The sequence below is a fragment of the Oncorhynchus masou genome, chromosome 28 (genome assembly GCF_036934945.1).
Source record: "Oncorhynchus masou masou isolate Uvic2021 chromosome 28, UVic_Omas_1.1, whole genome shotgun sequence".
NCBI lineage: Eukaryota > Metazoa > Chordata > Actinopteri > Salmoniformes > Salmonidae > Oncorhynchus > Oncorhynchus masou.
Window position 1 is genome coordinate 16,265,345 of NC_088239.1, and position 11,100 is coordinate 16,276,444.

Genomic DNA, 11,100 nt, shown 5'->3' on the forward strand with positions numbered 1-11,100 from the left:
TTCTCAATTGGCCTACCTGGTTAAATAAAATAAATAAAAAACAAGCATTTCCCATTTTCCAGTAATCTCTTTGTGTATGTCTAAGGTCCTTCTGTGTGTCCAGCACCAACTATGTACGCAACCATCTAAAAACAACAATAGTCATATTCAAATTAATCTAGGGACCCAAAAAATAGTAAAATGATTTTATTTGCAAAATAATCCTGTGGTTATTTAATTTGTTGCACTATCGAACACAACCTAACTGCCGACAAACTATGCCTATGCTATTACAAGATACCATGCATTGTAGACTGGTAGCACATCTTTTGCAAGGGGTCATTTAAGTGTCCTTATCCTTCAATCTACCCCTATATTACTATATGCAATGACTTGAACACATTTTTCACTACAAATAACACAAGTGTTCTAACAATAAAATAAAAAAATGTTTTATTAACAGTACATACAATGTATGAAGGCTGAGCGTGTAGCTACATCTTGAGTGGAATTATTAAACTATGTACAGTAATACAGTAGCAACATACATAGACAATACATTTAAGGCCTTGAGATTTGTAAGCGTATTAAATAAAATACTAAACTATAATATACAAACTTTGTTCGAGGTCTAAGAATACACCTTTTACATTTTAAAGATGAAATTCCACTGAGAATAAGTTATACTTTTGGAAGTGCATGACAGCAGTGTTGATTTTACAAGCTTTTCACATGTTTTCATGTAATCTTAAATCAACCACAACTTCTCAAATGAATGGAATGTGTAGTCTAGGATCACCCATCCCTCCTCCTGGAGAGCTACCCTCCTGCAAGCTTCCTCTCCAACCCTTAGCTAGCACACCTGATTCTACTGCTCATTAGCACCTAGATTAGCTGAACGAGGTGTGTTACGATGGGGTTTAATCAAAAGCATACCTACACACTAGCCCTTCAGTAGGTGGGATGGCCAATTTGATCCTGAAGAAAACAAACCTTCTCAGCTGACTTTTGTGTTAGACAACGTTTGTCTTGCTAGGCCACCGCTGGGATGAAGTATTGCAGAGACACGTCTTCATGTAGCAGAATCAAATGAATGATCCTCTTGTGGACAATATCTGGTGGGAATAATAGAATGCTCATCAGTGATCTGCAATCAGTGGATCTTTCTTATGACCCAGTCTTAATTGTTTTCCCTCACTCACACAATTCAATTCATGTCCACATCACTACTCAGAATATAGTGATGAATCTGATAAAGCATCACAGAAGATGCAACAGTAACTCACTGGTACAGTCAAGGCTCTCTGTCTGTCATCAGATGGCATAGTCCAATCTTCACCGACCCTGGTCCTAAAGAGATACATGGTGTGCACGTTTTGTGTGGAAAATCTGTTACTTTAGGGCTGGAACAAAAGCCTGCATCACCTTGTGGGTCTTTGGGACCAGGGTTGGTGACGTTGAAATCAGAGCTGCTGATTGATTGGTCAATATGGTTAATATTAGTAAAAAGTCTGAGATTTGACTCACTGCACATTGCCTTGCTGGGGTTGACCTGCTGGCCCATGAGGAACTGTTGCAGCTTGCGTATGTCCACGCGGGTGTGGGCCATGACCTCAGGGTCCCTGCTCTGACTGCGCCCCTGAGAACCATCGTCACCTGAGGGGGGCCAAGAGAGACGAGACTGAAATTAGTAAAAGCCCTGAGACAGGCTCCAGTTTGTTGCCATGGCTAACATGAGTTTTTTCAAAAAGGTTTTGCTACGGTGTGCCTTAATGCACACGACACAAGTAAAGGGGATGTACCTACCCCAGGGAGGATTACCCAGGTCTTTGAAGTGGGTGGTGACAGACACCAGGTCAGTTTCAATCTTCAGGTTCATCTCTCCATTCAGGTTGGCCTCCATCACCTAGGACAGAGGGCACCGTGACTTTGTATTGAAAGCTAATCTAATCTACAAACAGCTCTATTTTACGTTACTTTAAAGGACATTATGACATACCGGTGACTTCCAAACAATGTTTTCCTTTATATTTAAAATATTAAACATACAGTGAAGATATTTTAACAAATATATCATAGTATGTTGGGGGCATGTGTAAAATTATCTGAGCTCATAGTACACAGTCTCTTACCAGAAAGTTAGAGAGATTCTTCATTCGATCCACAACATTTTTCATAGTTTTCAGTGGAGGCAAATATATGCTTACCTGAAAAGCATTAGATATAGTTATCATTAGAACAAATTAAATAACAGTACACCTGACGTGTTAAACTGGCATTACTTTAGAGGACTTGCCTGGATGCCAGTCTGGTTCTGCTATAGTCGGCTTTGGCAGAACGAGACTGGGATCCAAGCTAGAGTGGCTCTGGTACTCACGTCAAAGTCTGGCATTCTGGGCTCTTTGAAGTCGTGCCAAAGCCTTCTGGGTATCACGTCCACCGGGATGTCATGGGTGACAACACGACTGACGCTGGAAAGTGTTGGCTAACAAGGAAGAAGAGGGCAGGAAAAGATCAAATGACTGAACTTCTGACGTATCCAAACTTCTAGCCAGCCAGCTAGGAGGATGAGCTGCGTCTATGAAGTTTGGTTCCTCTCAAAGTTATTGCCTACCTGGAGAAATTTTCTTTGCCACTGTTGGGTTCTAAGAATATGAAAATATACTTATTCATGTCACTGATGGAGTGCCGAGGCTTAGAGGGTCTACACCAGAATTTAATGGTTATAGAAGGAAGGTATATAGTGTGTGCAATTAAGCTTTGAATGTGTTGAGTGCAGGGAAGCGATCACATGTGGCAGGCATTGATAAGCGGAGAGAGCCATGGATTAGTGATGGAAAGGGGTTGAGGTCAGGTCTGGTCACCTTAAGGGAGAAATAAAACTTTATGGCCGTATAACTAGTGTCCTGCCTAGCAGTAAAGAACAATGTTTGTACAGATGAGTAGGAGGTTAAACAGCTAAATATCAGTGCTTGTGTGAAAATGTTTTTGTCTAATACAGCTGTATTGATCCTCCGGGAAGAATAAACTTGGTTAAGCTTTCATAATGTCCGTTGATTGTTTTACTCTGAGAATTAGAACCTAACACCACAAACATCTTGCTTTTAGGGGGGTTAAGACAGTTTCATTTATAGGTGTTAAACATAAACCCGTTTGTTAGAAAAGTGTTACATGCTGACTGCTTGACATGTCAAAGTAGTCACTTACAAACATGGACAATATAGTCAACAGAATTACACATCATAATCGACACAGCCCAGTGAGTGTTGACAGTTTTCCCTTGAAGCAGACACATTGGATATAATTGCTGTAGCTCTTACCAGTTCTGCAACTAGAGTGAGACAAGGACAGTGCTTCTTGGTCAGTTTGATCTTCACACACTTGGCATTCTGAGAGGTTCTCAGAGCCCTGGAAAGGTTTTCGGGGGTCACCTCTAGGCAGATCTCATTAGCGTCAGGCGCCACACCTTCCAGCTGATACTCATCAAAGAAGTTGGCCTGGTCAAATACAACACAAATAGAGAATTGCTTGTTGGATAAGTATAGAGCAGACACCAGTGAACACAAGAGTCTCTTACAAGCCAGAATGTTGAATACAATTATATTGAGTGTTACTTTACAGGTTGTCCATGCTGTTAGTTTTGCTGTTAGGAGGTGGAGATGGGGTAGCCACAGGAAAGTGTTTACCTGACTTTTTGCGTCGCCAGTAGGTTCTGTGGTTTGAATTTAGCCGAATGTAACCGAACGTAGTTGACCAAAGCATGTTTCCTCGCAATGTGAAATTTGACAGCTAATTGCGTGGGACAATGTTCTGTCTGTGGTTTGGTTGCGCTCAGCCATATCGTGCAAGTGTTTGTCGCGTGCGATAAACTGATATACAGACCAGCAGGTTGATAACGCTTCCTTGTGTATATTTTCTCCCAGATTACCTCCAACATAAGGACAAAATCGGCAGACAACCGGTCAAGTGAGTTAAAATGAAGTTATCACCATTACAAGTCAGAATGTTGAAATGATTGGAGAATAAACTGGATGAGCTTTGTTCAAGACTATCCTACCAACGGGATATTAAAAACTAATATCTTATGTTTCACCGAGTCAAGGCACCTAAAACCCTCACAAACTTTTACAGATGCACAATTGAGAGCATCCTGTTGGGCTGCATCACCACTTGGTACGGTAACTGCACCTTCTGCAACCGCAAGACCCTGCAGAGGGTGGTGCGTTCTGCCCAACGCATCACCGGGGGCAAACTACCTGCTCTCCAGGACACCTACAGCAACCTCTGTCGCAGGAAGGCCAAAAAGATCCCGAGCCACTGCCTGTTCACCATGCTATTATCCAGAAGGCGAGGTTAGTACAGGCGCATCAAAGCTTGGACTGAGAAACCTTGGACTGAAAAACAGCTTCTATCTCAAGGCCATCAGACTGTTAAATAGCCACCACAAGCACATAGAAGGTGCTGCCTATATACATAGACTTGAAATCATTGGCCACTTAAATGGAACACTAGTCACTTTAATAATGTTTACATATCTTGCATTACTCATCTCATATGTTTATACTGTATTCTATAATATTCTACTGTATCTTAGTCTATGCCACTCTGACATTGCTCATCCACATTTGTATATATTCTTAATGCCATTCCTTATTTAGATTTGTGTGTATTGGGTATATGTTGGGAAATTGCTAGATAGTACTTGTTAGATATTAATGCACTGCCGGAGATAGAAACACAAGCATTTCGCTACACCTGCAAAAACATCTGCTAAACGCGTGTATGTGACCAATACAATTTGATTTGATATGAACGACATAGATAATATACAGTTGGCTGGGTATTCTGTGCATCGGCAAGACAGAACAGCTGCCTCCAATAAGACAAGGGGTGGTGGTCTGTTTGTCAATAACAGCTGGTGAGCAAAATCTAATATTAAGGAACTCTCAAGGTTTTTCTCGCCTCATGATAAGCTGTAGACCACACTAAGAGAGTTTCCATCTATATTTTTCAGAGCTGTGTATTTACCACCACAAACCGATGCTGGCACTAAGACTGCACCCAACGAGCTGTATAAGTTCATTAGCAAACAAGAAAATGCTCATCCAGCACCAACACCATCATCACAGATACTCTAGACCCACTCCAATTCGCAAACCGCCCCAACAGATCCACAGATGACGCAACCTCTATTGCACTCCAATCGGTCGACCGATTAAATCGGAATGGCCGATTAATTAGGGCCGAGTTCAAGTTTTCATAGCAATCGGATATCGGTAATTTTGGACGCCGATTTTGCCCATTTTTTTTTTACAACTTTATTTAACGAGGCATGTCAGTTAAGAACACATTCTTATTTTCAAAGACGGCCTTGGAACGGTGGGTTAACTGCCTTGTTCAGGGGCAGAACGACAGATTTTTACCTTGTCAAAAATACAGATTTCCGATTGTTATGAAAACTTGAAATCGGCCCCAATTAAATCGGCCATTCCGATTAATCATTCGACCTCCAATAAGAACATCCAATAGTCAAAGGTATATGTAATACAAATCGTATAGAGAGAAATAGTCCTATAATTCCTATAATAACTACAACCTAAAACTTCTTACCTGGAATATTGAAGACTCATGTTAAAAGGAACCACTAGCTTTCATATGTTCTCATGTTCTGAGCAAGGAACTTAAACGTTAGCTTTCTTACATGGCACATATTGCACTTTTACTTTCTTCTCCAACACTTTGTTTTTGCATTTACTTAAACCAAATTGAACATGTTTCATTATTTATTTGAGGCTAAATTGATTTTATTGATGTATTATATTAAGTTAAAATAAGTTCATTCAGTATTGTTGTAATTGTCATCATTACAAATAAAAAATTAAATTGTCAGATTAATCGGTATCGGCTTTTTATGGTCCTCCAATAATCGGTATCGGCTTTGAAAAATCACAGACAGTCGACCTCTACTACACACTGCCCTTTCCCACCTGGACAAAAATAACAGTACCAGTCAAAAGTTTGGACAAACCTACTCAATCAGGGTTTTTCTTTAGTTGTATTATTTTCTACATTGTAGAATAATAGTGAAAACATCAAAACTATTAAATAACACATATGGAATCATGTAGTAACCAAAAAAAATGTTAACAAATCAAATTATATTTTAGATTCTTCAAAGTAGCCACCCTTTGCCTTGATGACAGGTTTGCACACTCTTGGCATTCTCTCAACCTGCTTCATGACTCCACCAGTCCTATTTATGATATAATTTACAGAGATATTACCTTTTTTAAACATTATATTGAAAAAAATTTTTTTTAAATCAATTTGTATATTTGAGTTTAACCACAATATTTGTTGTATTATTTGTTCAGTCTTTTCAGGTAGATTAAACTGAAATTGTAACCAACTTTCTAAGGGTTGTTTAAAAAATAACAATATTTTTGAGATGATTTCATTTTCAAATAACCGAAAGTGAGCAGTTGTAATCTGAATAACGGAAAAAAGGCAATTTTTGACCATGGGTTGAGATTCTTAGTAATTTGCTAGAGAACCATTTCGGATTTAAGTATAACTTTTGTATGACCGATGCCTTTAGTGAGAGGTCTAATGCTTTAATATTTAATCATTTCTGCCCTCTGAATTCATATTCGTTATATAAATAGGCCATTTAAATTTTGTCTGGCTTGTCATTCCAAATAAAATTGAATATTATTTAAAAATAATTTCACTTGGTGTAGGCAAAACCATAAGCAAATAGGTAAACTGATATAACTAAAGATTTGATCAGGGTGTTTTTTCCACAAATAGACAGGTATTCTCCTTTCCATGGTAGCAAGACCTTATCTATTTTTTTGCTAACTTTCTATTAAAATGTATTGGAGTGAGAATTTCTTTCTTTCGGGATATGTTAACCTGACTATATCCACATCAGACCATTTTATTGGTAAACTACACGTTAATGTAAAAGTTGCATTTTTTGGTGATCTAGTACGTAATATAGTACACATCATAATTTGGTTTTAATCCAGAGAGGTTAGAAAAAGTAGATCATAGACCCTCTGAGGCTGTGGAGGGATTCTAATGGTGGTTTTAAAATAAAGCATGAATCATCAGCATACAATGACACCTTTGTTTTTAAGCCACGGATTTCAAATCCCTTAATATTATTGTTGCATCTAATTTTAAAAGCTAACATTTCAATGGCAATAATAAATAGACATGCCGATAGTGGACAACCTTGTTTTACTCCTCTTGACAATTTAAAACTTTCTGAGAAGATGCCATTATTTACTATTTTACACCTAGGGTTACTATACATAACTTTAACCCATTATATAAGAGATTCTACAAAATTGAAATATTCCAGGCATGTATATATAAACTCCAGTCGTACTTTATTAAAAGCCTATTCACAATCAGCTATGAAAACCAGGCTAGATTTCCCCAATATTTCATAGTATTCTATTGTTTACAGTACGTGTTTTATTTTACCTCCAATGTATCATACATGTCTGATTCGGATGAATAATATCTGACAATGCCTTTTTAATTCTATGCGCCAAGCATTTAGCTAGAATTTTTGCATCACAACACTGAAGTGTAAGAGGCCTCCAATTTTTTTAGTGGACTGGATCTTTATATATACCACTTGGATCCTATTTCAGTAATAATGAAATCAGACCTTCTTGTGGCTTGTACGATAATCTGCCATTTATATACACGACCGTTCAAAAGTTTGGGGTCACTTAGAAATGTCTTTGTTTTTGAAAGAAAAGCAAAATGTTGGTCCTTTAAAATGACATAAAATTGATCAGAAATACAGTGTAGACATTGTTAATGTTTTAAATGACTATTGTAGCTGGAAATGGCAGATTTGTTTATGGAATATCTACATAGGCGTGCAGAGGCCCATTATCAGCAACCATCACTCCTGTGTTCCAATGGCACGTTGTGTTAGCTAATCCAAGTTTATCATTTTAGAAGGCCAATTGATCATTAGAAAACCCTTTTGCAAGTATGTTAGCATAGCTGAAAACTGTTGTTCTGATTAAAGACGCAATAAAACTGGCCTTCTTTAGACTAGTTGAGTATCTGGAGCATCAGCATTTGTGGGTTCGATTACAGGCTTAAAATGGCCAGAAACAAAGAAATGTCTTCTGAAATTCATCAGTCTATTCTTGTTCTAAGAAATGATGGCTATACCATGGAAGAAATTTTCAAGAAACTGAAGATCTCGTACAACGCTGTGTACTACTCCCTTCACAGAACAGCACAAACTGGCTCTAACCAGAATAGAAAGATGAGTGGGAGGCCCCGGTGCACAATTGAGCAAGAGGACAAGTACATTAGTGTTTCTAGTTTGAAAAACATACGCCTCACAAGTCCTCAACTGGCAGCTTCATTAAATTGTACCTGCAAAACACCAGTCTCAACGTCAACAGTGAAGAGGCGACTCTGGGATGCTGGCCCTCTAGGCAGAGTTGCAAAGAAAAAGCCATATCTCAGACTGGCCAATAAAAAGAAAAGATTAAGATGGCAAAAGAACAGACACTGGACAGAGGAACTCTGCCTAGAAGTCCAGCATCTAGGAGACTGAAAAGATTTGGCATGGGTCCTCAGATCCTCAAAAAGTTCTACAGCTGCACCATGGAGAGCATCCTGACTGGTTGCGTCGCAACCTGGTATGGAAACTGCTCGACCTCCGAACGCTAGAATGGGTAGTGCGTATGGCCCAGTACATCACTGGGGCCAAGCTTCCTACCATTCAGGACCTCTATGCCAGGTGGTGTCAGAGGAAGGCCCTAAAAAAAAGAGAGACTCCAGCCACCTTAGTCATAGACTGTTCTCTCTGCTACCGCACAGGAAGCGATACCAGAGCACCAAGTCTAGGTCCAAAAGGCTTCTTAACAGCTTCTACCCCCAAGCCATAAGACTTCTGAACAGCTAATCATTAATTGCATTAATTGACCCGCTGCCCCCTTTTTTTTTACATTGCTGCAACTCGCTGTTTATTATCTATGCATGGTCATTACCCCAACCTGTACCCCCGCACATTGACTTGGTACAGGTACCACCTGTATATAGCCTTGTTATTGTTACTCTTGTATTTTATTAACTTTAGTTTATTTAGTAAATACTTTAACTCTTATTTTCCTAAAGCTGTATTGCTGGTTAAGGGCTTGTAAGTAAGCATTTCACGACAAGGTTGTATTGGGAGAATGTGACAAAAACAATTTGATTTGATTGGAGTGGGACTGTTCCGGAATGCCGAGCCTACATGTTAGAGAAGAGACGAAGTATATCACTTTCGGAAAATAGTTTTTCTTCCATATAATGGAAACAGACAGACTGACCTCTCCCTGGAGTTTCTGTTCTGCTCCATTCACATGCCAAATATAAAATAATGGGCAACAGTGTGCAATTCATATTCCATAGGCCTACATATAACAATTGAGAGTATTAAAAACATAATTGTGTGAGCTATCGAAGTACAACTCATTGGTAGAAATAGACATTGTATTGCATGGGCATGTACCTGAGATAATTCACACCACATGCCGACTCCTCCGCTGGCTACCTTACCAGACAGTACAAAATATAGGTTGTTTGGAGTAAGTCGCAGGATACATGTCTTCGTTAGTTTAGAGATGGTATTCACCACACCTGATGGGGAGAAGTTAAATGTAAAATGCTACAAAGTGTTGCATGTTCGACTCGCAAGAGAACATTCACGAGGGGTTCTGTCCATCTCTAACCCTGTCCTTGAGCATAGAAGTTGCCTGTTTATCAATTGAACCCTGAACCGACCAAGAGGTAAACATGCAATCTCTCAAGTCGCGAGGTCATCTTCCAAATATCGTCTCGTGGAGCAAAGGATTTTTTCCCCCGCTGCATTTCACTAAAAAGTTAACCCTTTCCCCAACCTGAACACAATTACCCTTACCTGCTACGTTAATTCACCTAACCTACTGCGTAAGTGTTCTATCACGAAAAGTCCATTCTGACAAAGGCTGTATCCCATATAACCAAAACCGAGTCAGAGAAGTTTGGTCATGGTATATCCTCTTTGGCAAACGTTGTGTTCTTCAGTCAAAGTTAGAACGATGAGGTTTAACGTTAGTTATACAAATCTTTGTCTTTGGGCTAGTTTACTAAACAGCCAACTTCTTTGCAGACAGCACCCGCACCAACCATATATTTTCTCTTGCAAGTGAAACACGCTTGCTAGCAAGTAACAGTAGTTGGTATAATTGTTCAACTTTATGTGAAGCCTAGAGAAGGACTTTGCTCAAATTGTTAGTCTAGCTGCTAACGTTATTAGCTAGCTAGCAATGAATGCTTAATACTAGCGAGTTACACAAGAGCAACATTATAGTATTAACGTTAGACTTACGTGTGAAATGGTTAAGGCAACCAACATCAATCATTTTTGCTCGGAACTTCATGATCAATTTTTTTTTCACTGACAAAAATCTAATATTTTCTTTAGGGAGTAGCTTAGACTAAAAAGCGTTGTTGTGACGTTCAATTTGGCCCGCGCGCCAATGACACAGCCCTGTTATACTTTCCCTGGGAAACAAGTGTTTTTCCTTTTGAGTTCCTATTTCATGTGTCTGCACTGAGACGTTTCTTCTTCTTCGATGAGGTTTAACGGCGGTTGGCATCCAATAAATGTTGCACTACTGCCATCAACTAGACTGGAGTATAAGTCCCTTATACTTTGATTGAAAAAAAACTCATTAAAAACCCACCACCCTACTCCACTAAATCTATCTAGTTATATCTCAGGCCAACAGCCTGAAAGGACGGGACACCACCACTCAACACACAATGTAACTCTTCTGACGTCAAATCTCGTACACCAAAATACTTCTCTGCAGCTGCCACCACAACCTAAATTTTCTGCGATTTGCAGTACAGTTGATAACCATTGCTGTAAACACTAAAAATACAAACTTACTGAAGCATATATCACTTGTTGGCCTATCCCTCTGTACTGGTTCAGATCTACTACTCACACCACACCTCTCAGGATCCCTCCCCCTTCACCCATCTTCCTCTACTTCTTCACTACCTCAGCATATGACAACTTCTGCACTACTCTAACCCTGGTAACCT

General features: G+C 39.3%; 1 protein-coding gene across 2 annotated transcripts; it reads right to left on the minus strand.

The window, feature by feature from the left end:
• Positions 1–407: 407 nt before the first annotated feature.
• On the minus strand, positions 408–10,545 carry hus1 (HUS1 checkpoint clamp component). Of its 2 annotated transcripts, XM_064941408.1 has the most exons (8): positions 10,376–10,545; positions 9,518–9,645; positions 3,300–3,476; positions 2,357–2,464; positions 2,112–2,186; positions 1,786–1,885; positions 1,507–1,635; positions 408–1,094 (listed from the first exon to the last, which is right to left on the minus strand). In XM_064941408.1, the coding sequence occupies exons 1-8, from the start codon at positions 10,425–10,427 to the stop codon at positions 1,012–1,014; spliced, it is 852 nt and encodes a 283-aa protein (XP_064797480.1). In that variant the 5' UTR covers positions 10,428–10,545; the 3' UTR covers positions 408–1,011. The 2 variants fall into 2 exon arrangements, with proteins under 2 accessions (XP_064797480.1, XP_064797481.1); XM_064941409.1 differs by lacking the exon at positions 9,518–9,645.
• Between the last annotated feature and the right edge of the window lie 555 nt (positions 10,546–11,100).

Coding starts and splice junctions, on each gene's coding strand:
- hus1 (XM_064941408.1), bottom strand. CDS start 10,427: ATGAAGTTCCGAGCAAAAATGATTGATGTTGGTTGCCTTAACCATTTC. Junction 2,465..3,299: donor TCACTCTAGTTGCAGAACTG/GTAAGAGCTACA, acceptor CTTCCTTGTTAG/CCAACACTTTCCAGCGTCAG. Junction 1,095..1,506: donor CCCCAGCAAGGCAATGTGCA/GTGAGTCAAATC, acceptor TATTCCCACCAG/ATATTGTCCACAAGAGGATC.